This window comes from Zalophus californianus, chromosome 10 (genome assembly GCF_009762305.2).
Source record: "Zalophus californianus isolate mZalCal1 chromosome 10, mZalCal1.pri.v2, whole genome shotgun sequence".
Classification (NCBI taxonomy): Eukaryota; Metazoa; Chordata; class Mammalia; order Carnivora; family Otariidae; genus Zalophus; species Zalophus californianus.
In genome coordinates, this window is record NC_045604.1 from 113,237,390 (window position 1) to 113,253,039 (window position 15,650).

General features: G+C 47.5%; 1 protein-coding gene across 5 annotated transcripts in view; it reads left to right on the forward strand.

Annotated features, from left to right (window-relative positions):
* The first annotated feature begins 6,720 nt into the window (after nucleotides 1-6,720).
* Nucleotides 6,721-15,650, forward strand: part of C10H7orf50 (chromosome 10 C7orf50 homolog) — a 130,056-nt gene continuing 121,126 nt past the window's right edge. The window contains exons 1-2 of one of the 5 annotated variants that reach the window (XM_027610153.2): nucleotides 7,466-9,369; nucleotides 9,476-9,601. Coding sequence is in view for 2 of the 5 variants with exons in the window: in XM_027610149.2 (XP_027465950.1) it covers nucleotides 6,740-6,822 (83 nt within the window). In the remaining 3 variants the exon portion in view is untranslated. Of the gene's footprint in view, nucleotides 6,823-6,844; nucleotides 7,122-7,162; nucleotides 7,310-7,463; nucleotides 9,370-9,475; nucleotides 9,602-15,650 lie in introns of those variants that run through there. The other 4 variants (XM_027610149.2, XM_027610154.1, XM_027610155.2 and 1 more) reach the window with 4 other exon arrangements.

A 15,650-nucleotide genomic window follows, 5' to 3' on the forward strand; every position in this document is an offset into this window, starting at 1 on the left:
ACATGGAGCCCGATGCGGGGCTCCATCCCAGGGCCCTGGGATTATGACCTGAGCCGAAGGCAGTCGCTTAACCGACTGAGCCACCCAGGCGCCCCTAGGGAATTTTAAAATTACAAACATGGGGGCGCCTGGGTGGCTCAGCCAGTTAAGCACCGACTCTTGATTTTGGCTCAGGTCATGATCTCGGGGTCCTGAGATCAAGCCCCGTGTTGGGGTCAACACTCAGCACAGAGTCCGCTTGAGATGTTCTCTCCCTCTGCCCCTCCCCCTGCTCACGTGCACCCTCCCTCTCTAAAATAAATGACTGAATCTTTGAAAAAAAACATTAAAAATGAAATAATAAAATTACAAACATCAGGGGTGCCAGGCTGGCTCCATCAGTGGACCATGTGACTCTTGATCTCAGGGTTGTGAGTTCAAGCCCCATGTTGCGCGTGAAGAATACATTCAAAAAATTACAAACATGTTACCCCCCAAATGAATAAATACAGTAATCTGATCCACATTCTAAAGTGATATTTCTGGCCATTGTGAAGTGAAGAATGCATTAGGAGGACAGAGTGGGTGAGCTGGGTGCCAGGTTGTGGAGCCCTCAAATGGATGGGGGCGGGAGACATGGAAAGTCTGGTAACATCTGTTAACAAGATGTACAGGGCGACAGGCAGAGAGGAGTGGGGACAGCACCTTGCTTTTCTTGGTGGCACTTAGGATGGGGGTGGGTAGAGCACGGTGAGCAAGGGGGAAAAGTTTTGAAAGGAAGAATCTGGAGTTGGGCTGTGAGCATGTTCTGTTTGAGATATTTACTGGACTGCTGTGTAGAGAAGCCAGGTAGGCAGGTGGGTAAGCAAGTCCAGGGGGCGAGGTTGAGACCAGAAACAGGATTTAGAGTCATCGGCATATGGTTGGATGGAAAGCCATGGCAACAGATGAAATCACCGAGTGGGAGAGAAGGAGAGGGAATGAAGACCTGGCACTGGGCCCAGACTGAGTTCTAGGGAATAGAGACACAGAGGAAAGGGGAGACAAGTGTAGTATCTCAGGTCCCTGTAACATCGTGCTCAACAATAAACCAGGACGTGAGACATAATTTCCGTAAGACCATAAAATGTATGTAGCTCCTCAACAATGCAAGAATTTCAAGAGGTGACAAGGTAGAAAACTAACACACAGGAATCAGTAGGCTTCATTGCCATAAACAACAATCTGAAGATACAATGGAGGAGAAAAATCCCATTTACAATGGCAATAAAGATAAAATACTCAGAAATAAACCCAACGAGATCTCTGCAAGATCTAGAGCAGACAAAACTTTAAAACACAAAAGACACAAGAGTACACATGAACCAGCGAGACAGGCTCTGTTCTTGGGGGACAACATCATAAAGATGTCCATTTTACCAGAATTAATTTAATTTAAGATTATATCCACCAATTTATTACTTTATTCTTATTTTTAGTTCTTTATAAATAAAAAGTAAAAATAGCAAAACAACACACAGCCTGGACAACAATGACCATAAAAACAGACTTGGTACATAGCCACTTTATTTATTTTTTTTAAAGATTTTATTTATTCATTTGAGACACAGAGATACAGAGAGAGAGCATGAGCAGGGAGAGAGGCAGAGGCAGAAGAAGAAGCAGGCTCCCCGCTGAGCCAGGAGCCCGATGCGGGGCTCGATCCCAGGACCCCGGGATCGTGACCCGAGCCGAAGGCAGATGCTTAACCATCTGAGCCACCCTGGTACATAGCCACTTTAACATAAAAACCAACTCAGCTCCAAAAAGCAGAAAGTTTCCCACTCCCTAAAAACATATCAGTTGCTATTGTTTTAATGGTCAGAACCACTTCCAACCTCATCTCTCTCAATCTTTTTTTTGTTTTGTTTTTTTGTTTTTGATAGTTTTGACAAGTGCCTTTGTAAGAGGAATTAATCCACTTGGAAACCTGGCAGTTTCCAAGTTTTCTATTTTCCTTCTAAGTGTCCTTGCAAAGTGTGTGACTGTAGAGCTCAGGGCTTAGAGCAGTTGTGTCTTTTCTGATTTTTCCGTTGTCTGCCATTACTTTTGGCTTGCCTAAACTAATTTTAAATCTAAGAGGATCCCAATAAAAATACCAACGAGCTGCTTTTCTGGAGCTACAAAAGTCGTATGGAAAACTACACGTGGAGGAAAAGCCAAGGAGACACGGAATGAAAGCCCCGCTTGGTCTCAAGGCGCACTGTAAAGCCTCGTGTGGAAAACAGTACGCTGCTGGCACAGCAAGAGATGGGCCCATAAAACGGACCAGGAAACCCTGAAACAAACCCAAGTGCGTGTGCAAACTCGGGTGTGATAAAAGGTGTATATCAGGTGTTAAGCGTCTGCCTTCAGCTCAGGTCATGATCCCAGGGTCCTGGGATCGAGTCCCACATCAGCCTCCCTGATCAGTGGAGAGTCTGCTTCTCCCTCTGCCTTCCCTCCCCCACTCATGCTCTCTCTCTCCTCTCTCTCTCTCTCTCGTAAAAATAAATAAATAATAAAATCTTATTAAAAAAATAAATAAAAGGTGTATCTCAAATCACTGGAACCAAGATGGGTTTTTTGAACAGCAGTGTTGGTTCAACCAGGTAGCCATTTAGAGAAAGGTAACATTGGGTCTATACCTTACATCACACAGACACTCCCATCAGAAATGTGAATGTAAGAAATGAAACCAAACAGGTTATGGGAAGAAAACTTGGGTGACTTTCTCCAAAACCGGGTGTGGGAAAGCCTTCCTCACAATGATGCTAAAGTCAGGCGGATGAAGGAAAGCGTTCAGAGTGGCAAAGCACGGTTGCATGGCAGAGAACAGCGTACGCGAGACCAAAGGACAGGTGACAAACAAGGACAAGGTGTTTGCCACATACGTCACAGATAAAGGTTGATATCTCTAATACATAAAGAATGTACACATTGAGGGGGAAAAAGATCAGAAACCAGATAGGAAGATGGGTGAAGAATGAAGTGACACAAGAGTGTATAAGGATGGTCCTGCGATATAGAGATGACTCACTTGAGTTAGGAGGGATGCAAATTAAGACCACGCTGAGGTCCTGTTTCTCAGATTCGATGAGCAGAAATCCAAACTTGAATGGCATATTCTATTGACAAGGCTGTAAGCAAGAGATAGGTCCACACGTTGCTGGTGGGGATACCAAATGTCAACCATTATGGAGGAAAATCTGGCTATAGCCAGCAAAAGTATATTTGGCAATCCCACCCTTAGGAGTCTGCCCTGAAGATATACCAGAAACAATAGTAAAATACACATGTGCACGATTGTTCATTGCAGCACAGTTTACAGTCGCGGAGCTGGAGACTGAATGCCCGTGTATGGCTATTGATTCAATGAGCCACAGTAAGTCCACCCATGGGGCCCCGTGAAGCTGTAGGAAAGAACAAGAGGATGCCTGTAAACTGATGGAAAATTTCCAGGACGGATTGTTGGCTTGAACGAGCGCGGTGCAGAGGAATGTGTGCAATGCTGTCTTCTGTATGGGGAAGAGCAGAAAGAAATATCCACATATCTGCTTGTTTTTGCTACAAGAAGCTCAGAAAGGATAAACCAGAAACTAATGAAGTTGGCTCCTTACGTGAGTTTGGGTGGGTGGGAATGAAGTAGGAGTGTTGGGAGCGATAGAATGCTTTCTTGTGCCGTCTTAACTTTTGGAGTCCTGTTATTGTTTTACATATTCAACAAAGTTCAGCCAAGATGGCTGGGGGTGGGGAGCCCCATGACTGGAGACACACAGACACCAACAAACACAGCCATTTTTGACATGAATAACATAACCACATTTATGGAGGAACAAACACACTTTTTTTCATGATAAGAACCCCACAAAATTCACCATTTTAACCATCTTAAAGTTAATAATTTAGTACCACTCAGTACATTTGCAATGTTGTCCAATCATCACCACCATCTAGTTCCAGAACATTCTCAGTGTCCCAAAAGAAAACCTCATACCTATTAATAGTCCCCATTCTCTCCGCAATACCAGCCCCCAGCAACTACTAATTTACTTTCTGTCTCTGGATTTGCCTGTTGTGGACATTTCATGTAAACAGAGTCACACAATATGTGTTTTTTTTTTTTAAGATTTTATTTGCTTATTTGAGAGAGAGAGAGAGTGAGAGGGCCCAAGAGGGGGTAGGGTCAGAGGGAGAAGCAGACTCCCTGCCGAGCAGGGAGCCAGATGCGGGACTCGATCCCGGGACTCTGGGACCATGACCCGAGCCGAAGGCAGTCGCTTAACCAACTGAGCCACCCAGGCACCCCACAATATGTGGTTTCAAAGAGCCTGTGACTTCCCTCTTGTATGCCCTCCTGCTCACTTGCCCCAGGGAAGCGAGCCACCATGTGAGCTGCCCTCACAGGGGTCCCCATGACAGGGAACTCAGGGAGGCCTTTTGCCAATGGCCAGTGAGAACTGAGGCCCTCAGTCCAGTGACCTTCGAGGAGTGAATCCTTCCAATAGCCACATGTGAGCTTGGAAATGGACTGTCCCCCAGACAAGCCTTCTGATGAAACCACAGCCCTGGCAAACACCTTGACTTCAGCTTTGTGAGGGACCATGAGTCAGAGGCACAGAGCTAAGCCACACTGGTATTCCTGCCCCGAGACTGTGACATGAAGCTGCTAAATTTATTGTTTTATTTATTTTTTTAAACTGCTAAGTTTTGTGTTCATTTGTTATGCAGAAATAGAAAATACAATTTTCTGCCTTTTGGATCTGGGAGGCAGCATAGATCATATTTAATATGACCACTATTCATTTATTGGGAAACCTGGAAGTCCGTTGGTGTTGAGTGAGGCCCAAAGCAAAGGGAGGCTCTGCAGCAGATCCAATTTGTGGCATAAGCTGTCCTGCACTTGGGCCATATAACTTGGAAGGTCCAATAGAGCTAGAGAGGTACATACATGGTAGATGAGACTGTGTGTGGTCCCACTCACTGTCCCCTAGAGCTTGGCACAAAGCCATGCCCTCTGCTGCAGAGAATTACATACCATGCTAAGGAGCTCTGGATGCTACCTGGCCTTAGATTGAGCACCTGGCCATGGATTGACATCATCTTAGCATGTGACTGGAGCTGTCCATCGGGAATGGGACATTTTCAGACCCATGAAGTTACAAGTTTGGGTGAGTGTGTCAGCAGTCCATTGTATGGTGAAAATGGTATCTTTTTCTTGGTTTTCTATCACACTGTGTTGTCTCCTTGTGTACACAGCTCTTTCCTATTGAGTGCTGGACATAATATATGAGCAATTATAATTTGGGCTACACGATTAGTATCTTCTAGGAAGATTTTACCCTTTTTGCTTTGAGCAGGCTAGCAGCACCAACAATAAACCCTGAATCACCTGAATACAGTTTCAGAAATTGAGATGAATACGGATTTTATGAAGTCCCTGCAAGGCTGGCCTACTTTGGTGGTATTCACTCTTACCATGTAGCTGTTCAGGGTCTCAGCTCAAAGATAGGACACTTAGAAGAACCCTCCCCCTTAGCAGCTCTAGCCCACCAAGCTGTCAGCCTCTGTTCAGGTTCTCAGCCTTCCTGCTGCCTCTTCGAGAACCGACTGACCCCTGAGTGGAAATTGTTGCTAAATGTCAGGTGTAGTACTCTGGGTTTCCTTTTATCCCGTCAGAATATTTCACTTTGATGGCATAAAACAATTATCTTTTAAAGTTTTTTATTTTTAAGTAATCTCTACATCCAGTGTGGGGCTCAAATTCATGACCCCAAGATCAAGAGTCGCATCTTCCACAGACTGAGCCAGCCAGGTGCCCCTAAAACAGAATAATTTTTAAACGATTATATTTTGGCCAGCTTTTTTTGCTGTTCTCAATGGGAGGCTGACCTGAATTGCCCATTCCTACATTATCAGAGCTTTTTTCTTTTTTAAGGCAAACCTCAACAATATATTATACATTCACTTATATGTTTTTACGTTACATGATATGCTGTTTAAGTTTATGGGAGGAAAACTCTTCTCCGTGGGGCCACGAGGCCGTCGGGGCAGTTTGAAAGCAGGACAGTTTCTCCTGAAATCAGCAAGGTCGGACGTTCTCACACCTGCGCGCGCGCGGGAGGGCGGGAAGTGACCGGAGCACCCGGGGGAGAGCGGGGAGTGACCGGAGCCGCACCCGCACCGGGGGAAGGTGGCGTGTTACCCGAGCAGCACCTGCGCGCGCGGGGAGCTACCCTCGCACCTAGAAGCAGGGGAGGCGCCGCAGAACTGCACCTGCTCCCGCCGCGGCCCCGCGCTGCCCGCCCGGCGCGGCGTTCCCGTCCCTAGACCCCCAGATGCTCCGAGGCACCGACAGTCACCCAACTCGGGCACCTTAAAGCCACGTGGGGCCGCCCGGGCGACCCCTAAGCCCACGACCGCATTCCCGGGGCTCCACCTGTGCGGCGCTCAAACATTGTGCACAGTTATATAGTTACAGCATCTTCAGTTCATACAATTGAGTTATGTTTAAGACGAATCTGGTGCGCCCAAACAGACCGCCCGGGGCCCCCGGGCCCCAGCGGCCAGAAACCGAGGACGGCGCCCCAGCCCCGGCAGGCGTTGCTAGGCAACCCGCGGCTCCCAGCAAACCCGCAGCGCCCAGAGATGACGCCACCAGCCCGCGTCCGCATCTGGACCTGCCGCCTCGCTGCCGCCGCATGCCATTGGGCGGCGGGCAGACGGAAGCGGGCCTCGGCCAATGGGCGACGCCGCTCCGGAGGGCGGGACCGTGTTACCAGGGCCGTGCGCCTGCCGGAAGCCCGCGTCGGAGGCCACGCGCAGGTAGGCGAGGACCGCGGGTCGGGGGTCGCGGGGCGGCTCCCACGTGGGTGCGGGACCCCAGCGGTTGGCCGGAGGGACCCGCGGAGTCCCGCAGAGGGCGCGCGGGGTCCGAGCCGCCGGCTTACCCGGGCTGTGCCCCCCGAGCCTGGCATTCCCTTCGCCACAAACCGCCCCTTGACTAAAGCGTTCGGTGGGCTCCCGCGCGTCCGCCTGCCCCGGGCCTGGGCTGGCCGCCGGACTCGCGGCGGAAACGACGCCGACCTGGGGCGCTTGCGTTCTGAGCGGACAAGAACGAATAAGTAAGGTGGTGGTGGGCGCTGGCAGGAAAATGAGGCGGAGCACGGCGCGGAGAGCGGGCCGCGTTGGTGTCAGCAGACCCCCGCGGTGCAGGGACCCCGGGCGCAGCAGCAGCCGCTGCGGCGAGAGCACAGGCCGGAGGGCGGGGGACAGGGGCGACGTCGGGCAGCCACGCGCGCCGCAGGCCTAGGTGAGGTCGCGGACTCCTCCCCGAGCGAAATGGGAAGCCTCGGGCGTTCTCCGAGTCATTCTCGGAGTGCTGTGTTGGAAGGGGACTGGAGGGGCAGGGGGCAGGGACGGGGGCTCTTGGGAAACGCAGATGGGCGCATAGCAGTGGTACAGGGAGTGAAAAGTAGTCACTGCCCTCTGGACGTGCTTTAGAGACAAGGCCGACGGGGTTAACGGATACCGGACTTGTGGGACGCCACAGTCTTTAGCTTGAGCCAAAATTTGTATTTCACCAGGGGGCCATTCGTTGAGAGGACACATGCCCAGGAAGATGGTTTGTGGAGGACGATGAGAAGTGTCGATCCTGACGCCTTGTGTGTGAGATGATGTGTGAGGGTGTAGGTGACACAGCGCACTAGTGCGGTTCCGGGGCACGTTCCAGGTCACCAGTGGGTAGCTGGTGTTTAGAGCTGCTGCACAACGACATGCGGTCACTTAGCGAATGAGTGTAGGCAGAGAGGAAACTGGGCTGGAACACTGGAGCCCTCAGCGCGGAGGGTCAGAGAGGTGAAGGGGTAGGAGGAAACCAGATGGTTGTGGGGTCTGTTTTGGAAGCTAAGAGAAGAAAAGAGGGTGGAGAGAGGTGAGCATCAGCTGTCAGATGCTGCCTTTAGGTCAAATAAGGTGAGTACTGAGAATCTGCCGTGGGATTTCACGTCTGTGAGGAGCAAGCTGGACTGTAGGTAAAGAGGTAAGGTGGGATTTTCATCAGTAATAACTGTTGCAGGAGGGATAAGAGCTGTGTGAACTGAGCTGACCTTGGATTTGTCCAGAGGTGACTGAGGGACTAGGCATGGGAAGGGGGAGCGGCACTCAGTAGACTTAGGAAGTGAAAAACTACAAAAACTGGGGTGGGGCTGTCGGTCCATGTGAAACCCATCTGGGTTTGCTAACTGGCACTTATCAAAGGTAGGCACCTACCCTTCCACAGGGCCGTCCAGTGGGGCCCCATCTTCGGGTGTTGGCTGGATTCTTTCGGCAGCCTTGACTTTCTCAGGCAGGCACTTTTTAAGGGCGCTAGGGTCATCGTAGGGATGGGGCCTTGAGCTGTTAGAAACTGTATTAGTGTTTTGTGCAAGTCTTTGTGGGCCAAGGTTGAGGACCAGTGGAGAGAGGAGCCTGGCTACAGTTTGGTCCCGGAGAGAGGCTTTGTCCTTCTGGTGTCCTTGGTGAGCTTGAGAACAGTTGTGGTAGAGTGGCAAAAGCCTGGTGGGAGGGCTGTGAGACGGAACAGGAGGGAAGGGCTTACAGGCAGTGCAGGTAGGTGGCTCTTGAGGGTCTTGGCAGGAGGAAGCAGAAATGGGGTAAGAGCATGTGAGATCAAGAGAGTTTTTACGATGTGGGAAATTTTAGTTGATTGAGTAGAAGGGAAGCTGGAACAGTGCAGGAGGGGAATTGCTCAGGGATGTCCCTGCATAGGCGGGGCATGGAACCCAGTGTGGGAGTCGAGGGTTTGGCCTCTGTTGGAAAATGGCAGGATTGCATCCTGCCAGGAGAGAAGGGTGGGGGGTAGATGTGGGAGCTTGTAGAAGTTCCCTTCCAGTTGCTTTGATTTCCTCTGTGACCGGGAAGTAAGGTTCTGTGAGAGAAGGGAGAAGACCTTGGAGGTTTGAGAGGAGAAGCTCTTCCAGGCGAGTGGCTGGGGTGGGGAAATGTGGGGCCACCAGTGAGGCTGAAGGATTGTTGGACCCCGGGGTGCTGAGCGAGGTGAGCTGCAAAGAGGGTAGGTGGGCTTGGTGAGTAAGAAATTTGGAGCTTTTGTAGTAACTGGGCTTCGAGTTTGGCATTTGGAGGAGGGGGAGGGGAGGGTAAAGTACCAGGAGAGCAAAATCTGGAGGCCATTCTAAGTGGGCAAGTCAGAACGCAGACCAGTCTGGATCAAAATGAACAGGAACAAAGTCCTGTTCCGCTCCTGGACTCCTTGGATGGATTTCGAGGGTTGTGGATTGTGAGGGCGCACACCCTCCTCCAGGGGCCCTTCCCTGCAGCCTGATAGGACACATCAGAGGGATCATGCTCTGGGTGAGAGGGGGCATTGGGGGCTATGGGTGGGGATTTCAGATTTAAGAAGACTTTTTTTCTTATAGGCTGATTTATTTTTTTAAGCTCCTGTGGGGTTTCTTTTCAGCCCTGGAGACCCGGCAGCCTCAGCCTATTGGTGCTGACACGTCCTGACCGGTGACTGTCGCCACGCCCAGACGGTTAGCTGGTCTCTGTGTGTCTGATGTGGGTCCTCAGCTTCCTGCTGGTAGAAGTAATTATTTGCTCCACTGAACACTTTGAGCTGGTACCTTAGAATAAAGTGTTGTGTTTCTGCTTTTGTTGTAGAAATTACAGAAAAGTAGAAGGGGGGAAAAGCCATACTTGTAATTCTAACTCCCTAAAATGTTAATATTTTAATGTATTTCCTTCTAGTTTTTTGCTTCATAAATATTTGTGTATCATTTTTCTTACAAAATGAGGGTCACATTGTACATATGTAGGTTTACGCCCCATCTTTTCCCTTTACGTTGTACTCTGAGCTTTTACTCATATGACTGAACATTCTGTGTGCTCTCGGGCAGGCGTCCTCCTGTGCGCGAACGAGTCATTCATTTTCCCAGTCAGCTATTATTGGACATTTATGGGGTTTTCAACTTTTTAATTGAAGAGGCGTTATCATCCCTTGTACAGTGCCATTGTCATCCTTATATTTGAATCTCAGTCAATGATTATTTCATCAGGATAAGTTCTAGAAGTGGAATTACGGGCCAAAGCACTTGATAAATGTTACAAGATTACCTTTTAAAGAGACTGTGCCAATTTATTCTCCTGTCAGTAGGCATGATAACGGCCTTTTCATCATTCTCTGGCTAATCCTGAATAATAGAATTTTAAAAATCGCTTATGTAAAAAAATGGCATTTTTAACCTATCCAGTTAGCTAAGTAATACGTGCATACAGCTACAAACCTCCAGCGGTAGTGGGACATGGAAAAGAACAGCAGCGGTCAGCTGCCCCTGGGCTGCTCCTCGGAGGCAAGCCCTGTCATCTTTCAGCTTTTCAAACTGGGATCACTTCCAAACTTCAGAGGTCTGCCCCGGATAGGTGCGCCCTGGTTTCCTCACCCATGTGCCGCCCTCACTGGCCACAGGAGGAACTGAGTTCATACGCGTACAGCACTTAGAACAGGGCCTGGCACATGGTAAGCGCTGGGTAAATGTGAATTTTCACGGCCACTGTTATGATTAGCTTTCCTAACACCCCTCCACATGACCTTCCTCCCGGCCACCAAATATGGGGAAAGCTTATGCTGGTGTAGCTTTATGAGCAGCTAGATGTTTTGCAGAAAAGCCTGTGAGGAAAAAGAAACACATAAAGGACGGGTCTTGAGCCTTCTGAGGTAGTGGCGCCGGGCCACTTAACCACTGCCGACCTTCAGGGGCTCCACTGAGGCTGGTTTCTTCAGCACCCTTCTCAGCAGATGGATTCCTCCCTTCGCTTGCTTGTTTTTCAAGCAGCACCTGAGGTCACTGAGGAGCATTTGTTGGCTCTGGTTGTGCCAAATGCTTAGACACACTCATGCCCCCTTCATAGCTTCTCTGAAATAGGGTTACCGCTAAGGGCAAAAAAAGAAAGAAAGAAAACCGGTACAGGGGCATCATATTGTTAAATTTATTACAGATAATTTGAGAGAGATGAGAGGGTTTTTTTTTTCTTTGTGTGTTTTAGTGTATTCACAGGGTTGTGTGACCATCACCGCAACCTAATTTCGGAACATTTTCCTTCTCCCAAAAGAAACCCTGCACAGTCACTCCAAGCCCCTGCCCCCCACACCAGGCCTGAGCAACCACCAGGCTACCTTCCTGTCTCTGTAATTACTCGTTCTGGAAATTTCATATAAGTGAAATTATACAGTCTGTAGTATCCTGTGACTGGCCTCTGTCACATAGCAGAATGTTTTCAAGATTTATCCAGTCAGTGCTTCATTCCTTTTCTTTTCAGCCGAATAATGTTCCCTTGCGTGGGCATACCACATTTTGTGATCTGGTTATCAGTTGGTGGACATTTAGGTTGTTTTCGCCTTTTGGATGTTATGACTGATGCTATGAACATTAGTGTTTGAGTTTTTATGTGGATGTGTTCATTTTCTGTGGTGGAGTTGTTGGGTCATATGGTAACACGTTTAACTTGTTGAGGATCCACCAGGCTGTTGTACAAAGTGGCTGCACCATTTTATGTCCCACCAGCAGTGAAGAAGGGTTCCAAGTTTTCCACATCATCAATATTTATGATAATCTGTCTTTTTGATTACAGCCAACCTAGTGACTATGAAGTGGTGTGTCATTTGATTTACATTTCCCTAATGATGAATGATGTTAAGCATCTTTTCATGTCCTCATTGGCCATTTGTGTGTCATCTTTGCGGTAATCTGTATTCAAATTCTTTGTCCATTTTTATTTTTTTTATTTTTTTTTTTTTAAAGGTTTATTTATTTATTTTGAGAGAGTGAGAATGAGAGAGAGAGAGTACATGAGAGGGGAGGGTTAGAGGGAGAAGCAGGCTCCTCGCCGAGCAGGGAGCCCGATGCAGGACTCGATCCCGGGACTCCAGGATCATGACCTGAGCCGAAGGCAGTTGCTTAACCAACTGAGCCACCCAGGCGCCCCTCTTTGTCCATTTTTAAATGGGATTTTTTGTTGTTGAGTTGTAAGAATTCTTCATACATGGTGGACACAAGTTTCTTGTAAGTTATATGAGTTGCAGATATTTGTTCCGGTTCTTGACATTGTCTTTGTACTTTCTTGCTTACATCATTTGCAGCAAAAAAAATTTCTAATTTTGAGGAGTCCAAAATTTATGTTTTTTTTCTTTTGCTACTTATGTTTTTGGTGTCATCTAAGAAACTGTTGCCTAATCCAGGGTCTTGAAGACTTACTCCTATGTTTTAGCTCTTACATTTAGGTTTTTGATCCATTTTGAGTTAATTTCTGTGTTTGTTGTGAGGTAGGGCTCTCAGTTCATTCTTTTGCATGTGGAAGTCCAGGTGTCCCAGCACCTTTTGTTAAAAAGGCTGTTCTTTCCTATTAAATGGTCTTGGTGCCCTTGTTGAAAATCACTGACCATAAATATAAGGAAATGTCATTTTCTATAACAAACATTGATTGTCTCAAAGTCATGAGACACCATCTCTTAGAACTATTAAAAGAAACCTTTTTGTAATACGGAAAAGTCTTTCTCTCTTTTTAGCAAATAGACTTAGTGATTAAACTTTTTAATGATAACTTACAGCATGAATAAAGATTTAACTTAACTTTTATGGTAACTGGTGTGTAAATATTTGCTAAAGTTTCCTTATTTCTCCAGCAAGGTAATTGGCTGACAGAGTCCTTTGTCTTTTCAAAGCTCCTGTGTCAACAGTCTCTTGTTATTTTAAGATTTCTTATTACACTGCTAATTGAAATTTGTAGCCTCTGGCTTTGAATACTTTTTTTTAGATAAGGCTTAATTAAAGAATGTGGAGCTTGGAATTTTTCTGATTCTACACCAGTAATACTCTTTCATTGTGCTGTAATCAATCACAGCCCCAAATGGGGCAAGGGGAGCCCTCCATGCTGGTGCTGTGTCCTCTTGGATGTGGCCCCATGATCATTCGACTGTTTCCTGGGTGTTGATATCCCAGGTTCACCTTATACTTTACTTGGTCCAGACCGGGAATCTTAAGGAGCTCTGCACCCCCTCCAACCCCCCCCTTTTTTTTTATAGAGAATGGTATTTAGAACCCAAATCTGGGCTTTCCATGTCTGCGTTGCTTCTTCACATTGTGATCACCCTTTATAGTTGCCCTTCCCATAACGCTTTCCCACTTCTATTTGGCTTTCGGGTAGCACTTACCATCTTCTGATGTATCCTGTATTTGTGTCCCCCCGTAAGCATGTCAGCTGTGTGTGGACAGGTCTTTTGGACGGCCTGGTCCAGCCTAGAGCAGCTCCTAGCACACGCTCGGCTTTCTGCAGGTGGTGACAGAGTGACCCGCAAGTGACGGTACCCAGGAGCGGAGCGTGCCTGAGGTGGGATTGCTGGGTGACGCTGTGTGCGAGCTTAATTCCACCACCTGATTCCTTGATGGAATCTTCCCCTTTTGTCCTGTGGAAACAGTTTTGCTCTGGGGGAAGTTTACATCTCGGTACATCAGGACACACCCAGCTTTTGCTTGCCTAGCTCTGCCTGGGCTGCCTGCTCTGTCCTTCACTGGCCACAGAGGCCTCCTGCCACTGTGCATGTCTCCCTGCCTGCCTGTCACCTGTGCTCACCTGCTGCTGTTGTATTTTCTTGACAGCATTTATCCCCATGTAAAAGTGTTTTCTCATTTACTTAAATAGGTCTATCTTTCCCACCAGAAGGAAAGCTTCACGAAATCAGGGCTGTTATTGCCATGCTGTTTGCCCTGTGTTCAGCATCTAGCACAGAGCCTGGCACAGAATTGGCTCTCAAAAAATATTTGCTGAATGAGTTATATTTTTATTATCTTTTGATAGAGTCCAAAATGAATTCTAGTGTCAAGAGGAGAGGACATTGGGTTTCTGTCCCTTTACCTATATACACAGCCTTGAACAGCATGTCTAAAATTAAATGTAAAAAAATATGGACGGGGCGCCTGGGTGGCTCAGCCAGTTAAGTGCCTGCCTTCGGCTCAGGTCATGGTCCCGGGGTCCTGGGATCGAGTCCCACATCGGGCTCCCTGCTCGGCGGGAAGCCTGCTTCTCCCTCTCCCACTCCCCCTGCTTGTGTTCCCTCTCTCACTGTGTCTCTCTCCGTCAAGTAAATAAATAAAATCCTAAAAAAAAAAATATGGACATAAGTATGCAATAGATACACGTATTATACATATATTTGTGTGTGTCTATATATATATATATATGTAAAATCTGGAATATGGAGGATGAAGCCATTGGGAGTGAGTTTAGGATAAATAAAATGAAATACATTTTTATAATTTGTTAGAATAAAAGCTGACATTAGTAGGCCTTGTAAGTAGTTTTAAAGGACTGGTATTAAAAGATAATCTTCATTTTTTTTTTCCAAGTATAAAACCTTGAAAACAAAATGAAACTAGCTATAAATAAATAGAAAGTCCCTTGTAACCCCACCCCCAGATATAAATAAAGGTAAAAGTTTTATTTATATCCTTCAGACATTTTATATATATGTATACAAAAGTATGTGTATAAATGTGTGTGTTTATTTTACATATTTTCTCTATTACTGTTTTTTCAGTATTTTTAAATTTTTTTTAAAGATTTTATTTATTTGACAGAGAGAGAGAGCACAGGCGGAAGGAGCTGCAGGCAGAGGGAGAGGGAGAAGCAGACTCCCCGCTGAGCAGGGAGCCCAATGCGGGGCTCGATCCCAGGACCCTGGGATCATGACCTGAGCCGAAGGCAGACGCTTAACCAACTGAGCCACACAGATGTTCCAGTATTATTTTCTTTAAAATGAAATTGTGTAATACTACACATAGAGTTCTGTATTTTCCATTCTGTATCTGTAACACTATCTCATTTATTTTAATTATTGAGTTGATTTCCATTTTGTTGGTTTTTTCCGATTTATTTAATCCTTTGTTAATGTGTGATTGGATTGTTTCTGCTAAAAACCACATGTATGCAAGGCAGTATGTGTATGTTTGCAGGTGCTGGTTATTAAATTACCATCTCAGCTCCAAAAGCACATTTTACACTCCACATTGTGGTGCTCACATCATAGCTTGTGGGCCTCTGCAAAGTGCTTTTCTGTTTTCAGCTCCTTTTGGCCTCCACCCAAAGAGGGCAATGGGGAGACTGGAGCAGGTGGGCTGGGTGGGGGTGAGGTGGGATGGGGAGTGGGTGGTGGCGCTTCCTCTTGCTCTTGCTGTTGCGGTCAGCGCCACCCAGTAGTGGCCTTCGCTGCAGCAGCAGGAGCTGGTTCAGTTCCCATGTCTCCCTCCAAGAATCAGCCTGATTCGCCACTCGGAAGTCTCCCCTCACATATTCTCCTGCAAATGTACCCCCCCCCCAGACTTCCCCACCCATTAGATGTCCTCCTTCAGGTGTCCGCCCTCAGAAGTCTTCCCTTAGATGCCCGCCCCACAGATGGCTCCCTTAGGTGTCCGCCTTCAGATGTTCCCCCTCAGACATCCTCCTTTAGACCTCCCTCCCTCAGAATTCCTCCCTCAGAGGTCCCTCCTTCAGATGTCCCCCCTCAGATGTCCCTCTCTAAGAATTCCTCCCTCAGATGCCTTCCCTTGGAGGTCCTTCCTCGGAGGTCCCCCTCTTCCCTCATG